Source organism: Phasianus colchicus, chromosome 6 (assembly GCF_987193195.1).
Source record: "Phasianus colchicus chromosome 6, bPhaCol1.hap1.1, whole genome shotgun sequence".
NCBI lineage: Eukaryota > Metazoa > Chordata > Aves > Galliformes > Phasianidae > Phasianus > Phasianus colchicus.
In genome coordinates, this window is record NC_143441.1 from 21,169,639 (window position 1) to 21,184,640 (window position 15,002).

The following is a 15,002-nucleotide window of genomic DNA, read 5'->3' on the forward strand; positions in this document are numbered from 1 at the left end:
CAGCGCACAAGGCAAATAAAAACAATGGAAACTTTCTCTTTTTCATTCTGGCGTCGCGTTCCTGCATGTCGCTTTGCCTCATGTGGCTATGGCACCCGAATTTCCCCATGACCTTGTGGGGTCATTTGGGGAGAAACGACTGTTCTTTCGTAGAGCTCGGCTGTCAAGTCTTCTGCCTTGGTGTGGCCAAGCAGACGTGGGCTGGTTAGGGAAGGAAGGTGGAGAAGGCTTCTCGTTAGACCGTGTCCTTGTCCTGTAGGGTGAGGATCCTTGTCACACCAGCGTGTGACACCGCAGTGTGCTCCGCCACGTGTGGCAACGTAAGCGGTGCTGGGAGTGCTTGGGGCTCATTTTAGAGACCCGTCCCCAAAGAAAAGGGACAGACGAGCCCTGGACGTGCTCAGGAGGATGAAGGCCCTAAGAAAACCGTTGCCTCCTTCGAGAAAAAACGCGCCTGGCAGCGCGGTGGAAATGGGCCGGCTGGGGTTGTCCTTGATCTCCAGGGCAGGGAGGGGTGGGATGGGGCGGGGGGAGGGCTGCAGGGAGAAAATAGGTGGGGGGGGAGGACCAAACCAAAACAATGGCTGGGATGGGAACGTGTTTTGGGAAGAGCAGCTGAATGTTGAGTGTTGACCCCGGTCCTGATCGGGAGAAGAAAGTACATTCTGTTTTCGCATTGTTTGCTGGCTTTGAACTTCTGTATTGCTTGGACATCACCCATAACCTTGAGGTGAAGCACTCCCACTGACGCGGGCCTCGCTGACAACCGCCGCCGGCCAGACAGAGCCTCGGCGGAGGGAGCGCTGAAAAACGAAGGGAAGGGAGGCTCTGGCGTTTGTTTGTCTGTTTGTTGGTCTGTCTGTCTGCGGGGAACGCGAGCCGAGAGGCGACGGACGGATGGACCGGCGGCAGGCAGGGAGAGAGGGACGGATGGGGAGCGGACGGGCAATGAAAGTTTAGCGAGAAAGCTTCCTTTCCCTGTTAAAAATTAACTGGCATTCACGGCCAATCCCAGAGACAGTTAAACCACGGAGTTTCTCCGCTCGGGGTTTGATTTCCTAGCCCAATAAACTCGCATCCTCTGTGTTGCTGTGACAATGCGGCCATAAAAAGTGTCCGTGACTTGTCCGCTCGCAGAGGCGGAATGCACCGCTATAAAGGCGGCGGCTGCTGCGCCGGGCGGAGCGGGAGGTGAGCGGCCGGCGGCCCGCGGCGGGGCCCGGAGCTGCGCGGGGCGGCGCGGCCGCCAGATGGCGATCGTCAGATCAATGTCAAAGCCGCCGGCCGAGTTGAGCAGCCCGGCGGAATCTTGGCCTTTGTTCACTTCGCGGCCGCACGCTCAATTAGCGCGAGGGACCCGGCGGAGGTCGGGCCGCGGGGCTCCGGCGTAGGCAATGCGCGGAGGTAAGTGCTCCGTGCGCGCCCCGCGGAGAGAGGGGACGGCGGGTGCGGTGCCACCGCGGGGCGCGGGGAGGGCCGGCCTCGGCACCGGCAGTGGAAGCGGAGCTCGAAAGTTGGTGATTAAAGCGGTGAATGAACGTCGCAGGAGCCTTCTGAGGCGCTGCTGACCTTTTTCTGTCTCTTGGTAAAGTTTTGGCCGGCGGCGTGGAAAATCCACGGTATCTGGAAATACTTCTTTTTGCAGAGAAACTCGTAGATTTCTTCCAGTTATAAAAACTGTAGCGCTGGAAATATTATGAAACTTGACATTTATGTGGGGAACAGTAGGTGTCTTCAATCAACTAGATCTATGGCAACCCAGACTACAAATGACAGACAATTCTGACGATCTTATTGGACTTGAACTGTAGTTTAGTTAGGGTCGCTTGGTAACTTAAAAGGAGAGCCTGCTTCCTCGCAGCTGGATGCAGCCTGTGGTAAACAAGTTTTGACACACTTACGCTCAAAATTAAGCGTGCTGTTGCGCGTTAAGTCAGCATGCATGAAGGACCAGATTGGCCATCCATCCATCCATCCATCCATCCATCCATCCATCCATCCATCCATTCATTTACCTATCTATCCGTCGATCTATCTATCCGAGCTAGAACATGGGCCGTAAACAACCAGCAGTCTCACATTCTCATGTGCTCAGGGCTGCTCGGGGTTGTAGCTTTGAAACTCTATCCCGGCTATGAGTATCCCTAACTCCAGGTTACTTTTCTCGCCCATAAAAGTTTCACATGTTTTTGTTATGTCTCCATTTGAGAAGGGGCGGGGAGGCAGGGGGAGAGGAAATGCGGTATTGTATGGAGATACTGGTTTGGCTACATACTTCAACCCGCTTGTATATTAACAGAGGGTATACTCTATTTAAATAGCTATCTCAGGAAAAAAAAAAAAATAATTGTGTTGTCTTTGCTCCCCTAAGAGTCTTTGTATATAAACTAATGCGAGTTGCCTCTATTTGAAAGACAGCGGCCTTTAAAACCGTGCTCCTGGGGAGCTGTTGCAAGCCTAGTTAAAAGCACATGTTGAGCCGGCAGAGAGCATTTCTCAGATGATTATCGGAACCTATCGATTTCACCAAAGATGCTCCATTAAAAGCTCGGGACCCGATCTCTCCTGACCTCCCCTCGGAAACGTCGGGCCCTAAGAAGTCACGTCCCGAGGAGGAGCGGGGCAGTCGCTGAGGGTCCCTTTGCAACGTTTCATTTTACACCAGCCGAGTTAAACTCAGCATATTTGATCAAATATTTATTTTTCCCCTTGTTGTTTCCCTGCTCCATTCAATACTCCGCTGAATAAATCAAAGGGACCCCAGCAGCAGTTAAAGCGCCCTCTGGTTACGAATTGTTTACTGACGGCCGCGGTCATAGGATAATATTTAAAAAAAACAAGCTAGTTTCTTACAATAACTGTTTATTATTTCACATGATTTGGGTTTGCGTGTTTCGGAGGGAAGAGGCGAAGCCAACTCAGTGTCTACACTGTGTTTAATTAATCGTGTACTCGACTTCAGTGCACATACCACATCCAAACCCCTGGGAGGCTTTTTCATGAGCTCTTTGGGTTTGTGTTTTGTCGCCGTCTTCTATTTGTGTGTGTGTGTGTATGTGTGTCATAATCTTTTCATTAAACGCCCCGAAACAAAGCGTCGGGTCAACGTGTGTGTGTGTGAGCGCTGCACCACAAGCAGAAAAATATTTGTATGCGCACCCAGATCTTATGGGCAGCTACAAAAAGGGGAGAGGGGATACAGTTTCAAACGCTCCGTTACAGCTGCGCGGCCCATCTCTCTCAATAAAAAGGGTGCACTTAAAAAGGCGGATTTGTATGTTTACGGTTCTACCGACGGCCGCATAACCCGATACCGCTGGTACTTCCTCGCGGTGTTGGGGCTCAGCAGACAATAGGACCCCCTTGTTCGGAGCGGGGCCGGGGAATGGCGATGGGATGGAGCCGGAATGAATCGGTCGGGGCGCTTTTTGTTCCGCCGCACGCCAGAATTCGGAGCTCGTCAGACTCATTCGCAAAATATGTTCCTAATCCAAACGAGTAAACCGATCCGCGCAACCTCCGAAATATATTTAGGAGAACGAGCCCCCGGATGGCGGAATAAAATTGAATCCCACCTTAATTTTTAACAGCATAATCCGCCACAACAAGCCAAGCTCCCCCCTCCCCCTCGCCCACCCCAACCCTCAGCGTGAAAGTATTTCTAGGCAAGATAAAATTAGTGGGGCCGTCATTTGTCACCTAACTTGGCACGGCCGCAGTTCCTAAACCTCCTGTTTGAAATCCGCCTTCTTTGGAGCAATTCCAGCAAAAAGAGGGGGGAGAAGGGAGGGTAAATAAATAAATAAAGGAGGAATCTGGCGCGCACACACACGCACGTTGCTGACGACTGACAGTTCCAATATTAAAGAACGATACCCTGATTGCATTAATTTGGGCAAAGGCACACGACGCACTGCGCGCTCTGTCCTCAGCCAGGCGGCGCATGCACTCCGCTGCGCGCTGCGAGGCCCTCCGCCTTTCCGCACGTCGCACTTTTCCCCGTGTCTACAAATAAAAACATATTTTAATTAGCTCGCAAAATGGGTCTCCGGATTAACGGCGCTGATCTTTTGCTTTATACGGGCTAATAATAAAAAAGATAAATCACGGTTTAACGTGACGCGTTTTGAAATTTCCAGTCAGGAGTTCGCTGGGGCTGAGCTGTCGGGTTTTATTTATTCCCTTTTTGTTTTTAATTTTAGGCCAACCAATAAAACGGCTTAACGACGCTATTAATGCATCTATTATATTTTTCTTAGATCAATAAAGTTTTATTTTGATAGCGTTGTCTACGCACGCCGCGAATTCAGATTCTCCACGAAATCACCCGCTCGCCGGCTTTGATATTTATCAGAATTTTATTTGCTCGGTTTTATGGACCCTGGGACGGCTTTCCTTACGGAAGCGGAGTTAGAAAGAAAGCGTTTCTCGTCCCCTGGCGTCCACAATATTCTTTAAAATTTCTTTTAAACGGGGGTTAAGCTCCGAGGGACACGTTGTTAAGCGCCGGCAATGCGGTAGCTACACCCAACGCATGCCAAATTAGCTCAGTTTAGTCGGAATTGACCATTATCTTTTATAGTTAAGAACCAAGCGCGCGTTATTAGTTTTACTTCAGTGGGTTTGATGATGCCGGTTACTATTTGCCTTGGCCTTGTTAGCGATTAAAGAAAGCGGAGATAATGCAGCTCCGAGCGGAGTTCACGATCGAGGCGGAGTGCCCCGGCAGCCACCCGGCGCAGCGCTGGGGACCAAACGAGCGGCCCCGACCGGCGCTCCCGACGACGGATCCCGCACGATCGGAGCGCTGCCTTCGGGCACAGCCACCGAGAGCCGAGCCACGGCCCCTGCGCCGTCGAACCCACGGGGGCCTGGGTGAGGGGAGGAAGGGAAGTGAGGCTAAAATCTGGTTTTCTTCTTCCGAATCGTCTCTGTCCTCCGCGCCTTTTGTCTGATGTGGTCCGCGTTAGCACTCGAGGAGGTGGAAGCGTACAACTCGCGTTTGTTGCGATGCGTTTTGAGCCCTTTTTATTCAGGAGGATCTCAGAGTTCTTTTAAGGGCCTTTCCCCGCTTTAATCCTATCTTTAAAGGGAGCTGCTTATTTTAAAAACAGCTTTGGAAGGATTTCAAGCGTTACTCCTCGATTCCGTACGGTTTTTAGGTTTGCAATCCATTCCTATTTAATTTGGCAAATGCAAAACAAACATACCGCAAGAGCGGACTTCCCCGGAGTAATTTTTATACCTGACTTGTGCAGAGAAACGTATTGGGAGCGTGGAGCTGGGGCTCACGTTTCACTTTATTTAGATCTGCATTTATAACGCTAAGCCTATTGATAATAGCCTTCCTGTATAGGAACCAATAAAATGCCTTGCACGGTATTAATTTTGTTAGCGGTGATACGGCCCTCATAGGAATCTGATAAGGTTTTGTCCATCACGCGTTAACACATCTCGCGTTTGGGAAACACAAACGGTATTACGGGAGGAAACGTGGGGACAACCTCGGAGGGTTTCCGCAGGCTGTCGGGCCCCTTCCTATCCCCCATCAGACAGGCGGTCCCGCTCGGCACTCAAGGGTAAGCCCGAGAACGCTGGGAATATAGGGCGCCTTTCCATCAAGGTTTTATGGCGACTGTGAAGTTGTAACGACCTCTCCCTGCCGCAGCCTTCCAGCTGACGAAGACGGAGCCTCGGGAGGGCCCCAGCAGAGCGGCTTGCTCGCTTGTGTCCCGTTTCCCCAGAACTATCCGTCCGAAGCAATGGCAAAACTGGGGAGAAAAAAATAAAATAAAATAAAATAATAATTTCCCTCTCATAGGCGACCGTTCATCCCGGAGACCACGTGAGGCATGTCAGAGCCGGGGGTGGCGGGAGGGGGGGGGGGGGGCAGCGCTTCCCGTGGGCCCTCCGAGGCTCTCTGAACGCCAAGGGTAGGGCCGGGACGCGGCACTCCGCGCAGCTCCGGCGGGGGCAGCGGGCAGAGCGGCCGCATCTCGCCCAGCCCCTCGGGAGCGGGGCCACCGGCTCTGCTTCCCCGGGAGGAGATGCCCGCGGGGGCGAGGAGCGAGCTCTGCTGCTCTCGGGTGGGCAGCGAGAGCTGGAAAACCTCGAGTAGCCCCAGGCTCCGCTCGGGCTGGAGAAGCCTTAATTTCTCCGGCCAGGCAGGCAGGCGACTTCAAAATGGCCTAAGCGAAAGATGATGGAAGTGAAAGCAAGCGATCATTAAGCGATTCATTAAAAAATCCATGTGTCTCTCTGTCTGCGTGCCTGTCTGTCTGCTATCTGTCTGCTCCCTCCGCCACAATTACAAATTGGCAGGACAGAGCTGTCTCCTATCTCAGGATTCATCTGCGTATCCTTCTCTCTATTATTTAATGCAGCGCTTGCGACAGAGACGGTGCTTCTGGAGAGAAGAGTGAATGACCCAAAAGGGGGGAGAGGGGGGAGGGGCTGGAGCGGGGGGGAAATAAAAATGATCGCCCAAATATAAACACGCCAATAAACAGGGTGCGCAGCATCGTGCGAGCATCCATCTGAGCTGCTCACGTCTGGATTCTTTCTGTGGCATATGTCTGGCTTTGGATTTTAAATGGCAATCAGACCTCGGGAAGAATCCAGCGTTAACTACAGCATTAGAAGCTGCAACCGCACAATTAATCCTCCCGGAGTGGCATTGCTCCCTCCGAGATTCCTAAGCGCAGCAGCCAGCTCTTTATCTCTAGGAAATGCTAGCTGGGGGAGATACGGGGCTGAAAGGGCTCCCCCCCTCCTCGGGTCTCAAACCCAGGAGACACAAGGGCCCTTTACGGTTCCCGACTATCTGTGATAAACAATAACACGTCTATTATTTCTTTAAAAAAAACAAAAACTAAAAAAAAACCGAGACAATCAAATAAAACGAGCAGAGCCCGAGTATAAAACACAGGGAGAGCCGCGGCTTTATTAATTTCGTGACACACACACGGGCTGCTCGGGGAGGTGAGCACGCATCGCTTCCGGAGAGCCCGACCGCGGGGAGAGAGGAGCGATAATAAAAGCTTCATCTGGCCGCGGCCACAGCCGGGGTGTCATAAACACCGCCGCGCAGAGCGGTGCGTGGGGCAGAGCCGGGAGAGCCGGGAGCCGCCGCCTGCCCCGCTCCGGCCCTGCCCCGCCGCGCCGCTCCGCACGTGTGCGTGTGGCTGGAAATCCATATCGCACATTAATATCCATCCATATCCCAAATTCAGAGGTCGACCTGAGAGCAGCTCGGTGCATACGAAACCAGACGGGGAGGGGTTGCTGGGGAGGCCCGGGCTTCCATTGGCTGCAAGCGTTCGCCGCGGTGCGGGGGTATCTCTAATCATATTCAGCATGTTTTGCACAAGAAATGTCAGCCAGGAAGGGCTATCCGCTCCCTTCGCCAAATTATTCCACGACAATGTCATGCTCCGAGAGCCCGGCTGCAAACTCTTTCCTGGTGGACTCGTTGATCAGCGCGGGCAGAGGGGACGCGGCGGGAGCAGGAGGCGGAGGCGGAGGAGGAGGCGGCTACTACCCGGGCAGCGGGCTCTACCTGCCACAGGCGTCCGAGCTGTCCTACGGGCTGCAGGGCTGCGGACTGTTCCCCGTCCTGGGCAAACGCAATGAAGGTACTTCGCAAAGCATGGTCCCCAGCACGCACCCCTACGTGTCGGGGATGGAAGTGTGGCTAGACCCGCCCCGCTCCTGTCGCATGGAAGAGCCGGAGAGCCAGCAGGCCACCTCGTGCTCCTTCGCTCAAAACATTAAGGAGGAGAGCTCCTACTGCCTCTATGACTCAGAGAAATGCCCCAAGGGCTCGGCCGCCGCCGACCTCGCTCCCTTCCCGCGGCTGAGCGCCGAGGTCAGCCCCTCCGCCAACGGCACCGGGGTGCCGGTCCCGGGCTACTTCCGCCTCTCCCAGGCTTACGGCACCTCCAAGGGCTACGGCGCGGGGCCGGCCGGGGCGGCCCCCTTCGCTCCGCAGCCCCCCGGCCGCTTCCAGCCGCCGCCGTCGGGGCCGCCCGTGCCGGAGCCGGGCAGGAGGGAGGACGAGGAGCGCTCCCCCAGCCCCTCGGCGTGCGGCTCCCAGCGGGAGGACGAGACCCGCGCTTCGTCGTCCACCGCCGAGGAGCTCTCCCCCGCGCCGTCGGAGGGCAGCAAGGCCTCTCCCGAGAAGGAGCCCGTAGGTAAGCGAAGCACGGCGGGGTGAGGCTTAGGAAACGGTGATAACGGTAATAAAAAAAGGAAACGCGGGCGAGGAGCGTCACGACGCGAAAGGAGGATCCCGGCTGCCCCGCAGGGCTGCCAAGAAGCGCTGCTCGCGGTGACCTTCTGAACTTTGTAATATTCGGGCACGGGGTTGCCGTAAAAATTAACGTCCGTCCTATAGCTTAAAACCCCGAGAGCCTCCGCTCTGGGCAACTTTCGCCTGCGTGCGGCTTAAACGTACAGAAAAACGAGCTCAATCTTTCCCCTGCGATGGGAAGGTGCCTACCAGATAACAGAGATGTTTGTATGGCATCCAAAATAAGCAATAGGCAGTGCCAATAAATAAACCTATTAACGCGGTAAGTTATATTTTACGATCCAGAATGCTTTTCGGAATAACAGCCGCGCTGAAATGTGCCATCTATGAACTGCTATCAAATTAGACTGATGAATGCACCGCGAATATCCTTCAGCGTCTACACTAGATAACAGGGTTGATATTTATTCATTCGCCTATTTATTTCCCTCTCCGGTCCCCATGGCGAAAGCCTAGCTCCCCTTCCGTGGGCCGCAGACTTTCCAGGCACTTCTCTCTGGCTGCATTTCAGACGCCCTGTTATTCCTTCAGGCGCCCCGTTGGAGAATGATAATAATTAAAAATAATTTAAAGATCAAAACGAAAAGCATGCAAAGGAAAGCTCCTAGAGAGCCAGCCCCACGCCTGCGAGCCACTCCAAGCCATCGAGGGATCGGTGTTACTTCTTTCCCATACGGTTCCAGCGATAGGAATTCCCGCCCTGAAAGGGGGCGATTTTCCAACCCCCCCCCCCCTTTCTTTTAGTATTATTATTATTTTTTTTTTTCTTCCGCCGATTCGTGGGAGAGCAGAGGGCCGTGGCGAGGCAGCCCGGGAGGCAGGGGGCTCTGGCCCTGCAGCTCACCTTGTTTTCAGCCCCCAGCACACGCTTATAAAGCTCAGATCCGCACGTTTTGGGTGGCTTTTGTTTTTGGAAGCAGGTGTCTCGGGAGGGCCGAAAGGTTCCAGGCCCCGCACCGAGCCGCCCCCCAGGAACGGCGGGGTCGAAACGGGGAGAAGCCCATTTCGGGGGGTCGGAGCTGGACTCCCCTCCGAGCATCCCAGCAGAGGAAAGGCTGCCCCGTGGGCAGCCCCAGGGCCTTTAGGAGAGCGCTCGGGAGCTCTCGGAAGGCCCCCACATCCCAGCTCTGGAGGAGCGAGCCCCTGTATGTGCACACACCCACTCACACTTTCCACCCTCTCCCCCAACTGTTTGCCTCCTACCCGCTGGTAATGTCCCTCTTTTACTTTCTCAAAACTAGGCAATTCAAAAGGAGAAAATGCAGCAAACTGGCTAACCGCAAAAAGTGGCCGAAAGAAACGGTGCCCCTATACCAAGCATCAAACTCTCGAGCTGGAAAAGGAGTTTCTGTTCAATATGTACCTGACTCGTGAGCGTCGCCTAGAGATCAGCCGCACAGTCCATCTCACAGACAGACAAGTTAAAATCTGGTTTCAGAACCGCAGAATGAAACTGAAGAAAATGAACAGAGAGAATAGGATTCGGGAGCTCACAGCCAACTTTAATTTCTCTTGATGAACCTATAAACACATCTTTATGGTTTAAAGAGCCAGTATCATTTTCCTAGGCTGTAGTCATCCGCACCTGTATGGATTAACGATTTTAGACGTTCTCAGTATGTCCTTAAACTCTTAATAGCTGCTTCGGGGCTGCGGGGGGAGCGGAAGAAAGCCATGCTAATGCTGAGGGCCATGTGTGAGCCTCCTCGGTTCCTGCAGCCTTCCCGGGCCCGCTTTGCTCTTTCAAGCTTTGAAAGCCCAGAAATAGGATTTCAGGAGCTGCAAATATTCTTCCCCCCCCCTCACTCCCCCTTTTCCCACCCCCGTGTCTCTTCGAAAAGTAAACGAGCTCGGTTAAAGGCGCATTCTTTTAAAATATAGGCGGTGTAACTCGGACTGTAAGTAGCTTCGGAATGAATTATTTAAGCCGTGCCATATTTCTATATATTGGGAGCTCAGCTTTTTCTCCCTCTGTTTCCCCTGTCTTCCCCTCCCCCTTTATCCTTTCCAAAGCAGGACTTGCAATAATGAAATGCAGGCATCCTTTAAAAGGACTTCATGGGAACCGGTGTTAAGAGCGATTTTTTGTTCTTTACCTTGGAAGTCAATATTACGGCTTTGAAATTGGCCAGGAAAATGAAATCTCTTCTCTTTAAAAATATTTTTAAAAGTTCGTCTCGCTCATGGACTAAATCATGACACTTACCTCTGAATTTCTCTCTCTCTTTCTGGTTGTAGATATTTACGTAACGTAGTTTTGCTTAAAGATGTGGAATTAGTGATTTTTTTTTTTTTTTTTTTTTTTTGGTCGATAAACAGCGTTACCGTTGGTAACACGGGATAAGCACACAACGATTCCCCCTTGAGAAAAAAAAAAAAAAAAGCCGTCACTTTTTCCTCACTAATTTCACTGCAAAGTGTACATCCTGAACATCAAAAGGACTTTCTGAGCCAGAGCCTGAGATAGCGAGGGAGAGTTCGTCCGTCTTCCTTTATACTGTGAAGTTGCGTGCATCAAAGGGTCAAGCTTATAGGTGAAAAAGATTAGAAAAAGATTTTAAAAAGGAGAAAGAAAGAAGGGGAAAAACTATAAGTACAGATATGTATAAATGTCTATTATTATTAAAACGCCGATACCGTTTTAAGCAAATGCATTCTATCGTTATTATAAATGTTAGTTCTAGCTATATCTAGTTCTTACCTTAAATCGGAATAAATTAATATTGTAATGCTGCTGTGCGTGAAAAAGACGATGTTTATGTTCTCATAGAAGAATAAAAAACGTGGAATGAATCCTTTTAATTTTACCTCTTTTTGTGACTGTTTATCCTCAGGTTCTACTTTATGTCTTCGAGAACTTTTACAACAGGAATAGTTGCCTAAACCCCCTGCAATTACTTTAGGAATCTATTTAAATATTACCTAGACGGTCGTAATTTGTCTGGGCCATATAGCGATGGTGCTCTAAGGTTTGTCGGCTTTTGTTCAGTTTTATGACTTGCTAGTATATCTGGATTGTTGCTGTCTTGAACGAGTGGTTTCAGTTGACTGAGGAGCTGCACAGACTGAGGAAGCAAATTACAATTTCTTGAGGGTAGGGAAGAGATTTTTATTTTCTCACCCACCCCCCCACCCCCTTTTAATCACACACCTACGAGCGTGAGGAGATCTTTAGCTGCCGAGGACGGTGACAAACCGTAGCTTTATCTCACGGCTCGGAAGAAACCGTGAAGGTGAGCGCATGGGGAGGGGGGAGGTGAGAGCCGCCTCCGTGCCACCGGGCCCCCTCGGACAGGGCCGTTCCCTACCTGGCTGCATGCGGGAGCGCTTATTCCCCCCGGGCCGCCTTTGCATCCTCCCTCCTTCGCTGCATGCTCAGCTAGCGGGGGCTCGCACAAAGGGAAGGCACAGCGAGGGCTGGCAGAGGAGCGACAGCTCCAGCTTTCTTCCCGGGTATGTGTGTGCTGGGAGGAGGGGGAGAGACTTTGAACCCGGGCTTAGAGGGAGCCGTTAGCTTTTTATGATGTAACATCGCAGCGGACGGCCTTCCCATCTGCATGGAGAGGCGAAAGCCGCCCTCGGGGGGGGTTTCTGATGCTATTTCTCCGTTTCCCTGAACCCGGCCGGGGGGCGCGGGGGGCCCGGCGGGGTGCGCGGGGGGCGAGAGGGACCGCGGGGTCACGTTTCTGGTTTTATTTCCGTAGCGGGATCCTTGCGTTAAAGACCACGGCTATGGGGAAAGTAATTATTAGCGCCTGAGAACTGCTCTGTGGTTTAGGTAGTTTCATGTTGTTGGGGCTCCACCTTTCTCTCTACAGCACGAAACTGCCTTAATTACTTCAGCTGATATCATCACCAGGTATGCTTGGTGCGAGGGTCCTTTGTGCCCGAAGAAATCTTAGCGCCGAAGTTATCTGTAGGCGTCAAGTCCCAATGCCATTGTTCCCCATCTGCAACGGAGACTCCTCTGATTTCTCAGATAAACACGGCAGCCGAGGGGGGAAGCTTGACAAGTTCTTCAAGGTTAGCTAGCTCCTAAGCGAGTCCCTGCCTGCTTGCGGGATTTTCATATCTCTCGTAGGCTGCATTCAAGGTCAGGTGCGTTTTTGCATTCCGCTCGGCGTGGGTAGAGCTCGGGCGGAGGGATTGGAGGGGGGAGCGAGGGTGGGTTGCGCTTATATTTTTTTCCGACTGGATTTATTCAAAACCGGAGGGTGAAAAGCTCTCGGCTGCCCGGGGGAGGGGAGAGACCGAGCCGGGCAGCCCCTCTCCAGGGGCGTACCGACACACGGGGCCCGAGGTCCGCCCGCCCCGCCGCGCCCGCTCTCGTCCACGCGGTTCCCGGGGGCTGACCTCGGAATCCCGAGCCCCCGCCGTCGGGCTCAGCGCCACGCGGCCCACAAGGCCTCGGTTACGATCACGATTGCGGCGCGCCCGGGGCCGCTCTCCGCGGCGGCGGAACGGGCAACAGCGACCTCTCCGGGCCCTCCGCCGCCGCCGCCGCTCCTCCGCGCCGCGCCCGCCGCCTTTTGTGTCCGTGGCGCCCGCGGCGGGGGCGGCCTCCCGCCGGGCTCTGCGCCCGCAGCACGGGTAGGGCAGCGCGCTCCGAACCGGCTGCCCCGCGGCGGAAAGGCGGACACGGGATCGGGCAGGGAAAGGCACTCCTGTGGGGTTGGGTTTAGCTTTCTATTTTTTTTTTCCTTTTTTTTTTCCCCCCCCTTCTTCTTCTTTTTTTTTTTTTTTTTTTTTTTTTTTTTCTTCCCCTAAATGACCGATCGATTATTTCTGCTTAAAAAAAGAAAAGGAAGAACTTTTTTTTCTGAAGCTCCAGACGGGGCTGCAGAAACGGAGAGCAGTTAGATAGCGGATTTGAGGCAGACCTACCCTAGCTGGATCTTCGCGGGAGACGCCAAGGCCGGGCCAGGAGCAGATGTGTACACCGCAGTCCGACAGCAGTGCTCGTGTCTGCCTGTGAGCACCGTGCTGCTGTCGGGCTGCCCTGTTCTGTGTACATACCGACGGTGTATTTACAGTGTGTGAGTGCCTCTGTAGCCTTCACGCACAGCTTTGCCTCTGTGCTTTATATCCCTTTGGATTCACATCGCTCCACTTTTGGACCGCTTCCCCCAAACTCTGAGTCATTCTTTCTGCCCGCTGTGCCAAAGCACCGCTCCGCGCCGGTGGGTTCCGTCCGAATCGTTCGCAGCGGCAGGAAAAGACGAGGCGGGGTTCCAGCGCAAAATCCGCGCAAAGCCCGCGGCCGCGGAGCTCTGCCCCTCGCAGAGGCGTGCTTCCTGCCGCAGCAAGCGGGTTGGGAGCGCCGCGGGTTTCACTGTGCCGGGATGGAGGCCGGGAGGGATTTTATTCGGCCACGGGAGCGGTGCTTCGTGCCTGGAAATTCCGATTTCGTACCGCGGTGGGATGGCCGGTCGGTCCTTCCCGGGATCTGCTGCCCCAAATCCCGCAGTAACCGGCAAGGTGGAAGGTACGAAACCGATGCAGCCTCCCACGAGCTCTCGTGGCTCGAATGAAAAGCGTACTTTGGGGAAAACTGAGCCTAAAAGGTCAAAAAGGAAGGCGAACGCTCGAGCGCTATCAGCAGCGCTGCGACCGCGTGAAAAACGCCTGTAATTATTTGCCATATTTTAACTCGCTCTTTCTGCACAACCTCTCCTGCCGCTCGGGTGTTGGCAGCGAACGCGTTCCGAATTTTACAGGGAAATAAAAATGCAGGCGCGTTCTTTTAAACGTTATTGTTATTGTTATTCATTTGCTATTATTTTTGGTGAGGAACCAAAAAAATTGAAACCCGCCGCAAGTTGAGAACCCAAATTCGAATATAAACATCCAGGACTCCTGCAGCTAAGATTATTTTTTTCTGAATGGAAAAAGGAAGTTCTACAATCACATTTCACCACAGCTGACTCTTAATAATAAATATAAATGACGTCGAGTTCCGTCTTTCCAGGAAAGAAATACAATTATTTTTCGCTATTACGGCGCGTCTATACAACGGCCACAAAAAATAGCGGAGGAGACCTTTATGTACATTTTTTGAATTGTTCGAAACTAAGGGGCTCCCCGTTTGCGGGGATCCCGTAAGCGTTTTATAATTTTCTAATAGGGGATAATAGTTTCATTATGGGCCTTTGTAATCCTGAATGGGGAGAGAGTGTCGTTAAAATGGGATCTCCGCGCGATTTCTGACTAAACTGTTGGGAGGACATGAAAAGAAAAAGCGAGAAACAGAGAGGGGAGAGAGAGGGAGAGAAGCGGCCCACACAGCCATGTAAAACTAATTAGAACCACACTTTTGCACGCACGATATTTACACATGATTTTAATTCTTACTCGGCCTTCCCTTCCGTTCAGGGGGCTCTGCTTTCAGCACAGCACACCCCGAGCACCCCGAGGCTCCTGCGGAGATTTCGGGGCTCCCCCCGCACACCTCAGCACCGCGCGTCCGCCGGGGGGACGGGGACCGGCGCGGGCGCGCAGCGCATCCCCGTTTAATCCCTAACACTGGCCTTGGATCTGGCCGCGCCTCGCTTTCCCCCCTCTCCCTCCCCTCCTTCCTCGGAGGAACGTAACCCTCCGCTCGGTTTCCAGCGCGCGTCCTGCTGCCAAATCAATAACTCCGCTCTGTTCCGCGGGGCGCGGGGCGATCGAAAGCGAGAGCCCCTCTTACATC

The 15,002-nt window shown here is 53.1% G+C and overlaps 1 protein-coding gene and 1 long non-coding RNA gene across 2 annotated transcripts; one reads left to right on the forward strand and one right to left on the reverse strand.

Moving 5' to 3' along the window:
• Positions 1 to 7,345: 7,345 nt before the first annotated feature.
• On the forward strand, positions 7,346 to 9,869 carry HOXA10 (homeobox A10). The gene is made up of 2 exons (XM_031590152.2): positions 7,346 to 8,192; positions 9,553 to 9,869. The coding sequence occupies exons 1-2, from the start codon at positions 7,373 to 7,375 to the stop codon at positions 9,825 to 9,827; spliced, it is 1,095 nt and encodes a 364-aa protein (XP_031446012.1). The 5' UTR covers positions 7,346 to 7,372; the 3' UTR covers positions 9,828 to 9,869.
• LOC116227067 (uncharacterized) lies at positions 9,793 to 12,647 on the reverse strand. The gene is made up of 4 exons (XR_004166476.2): positions 11,620 to 12,647; positions 11,234 to 11,376; positions 10,518 to 10,672; positions 9,793 to 10,059 (listed from the first exon to the last, which is right to left on the reverse strand). It is a non-coding gene; the product is annotated as an uncharacterized LOC116227067 (long non-coding RNA).
• Between the last annotated feature and the right edge of the window lie 2,355 nt (positions 12,648 to 15,002).

Coding starts and splice junctions, on each gene's coding strand:
- HOXA10 (XM_031590152.2), top strand. CDS start 7,373: ATGTCAGCCAGGAAGGGCTATCCGCTCCCTTCGCCAAATTATTCCACG. Junction 8,193..9,552: donor TCCCGAGAAGGAGCCCGTAG/GTAAGCGAAGCA, acceptor TCTCAAAACTAG/GCAATTCAAAAGGAGAAAAT.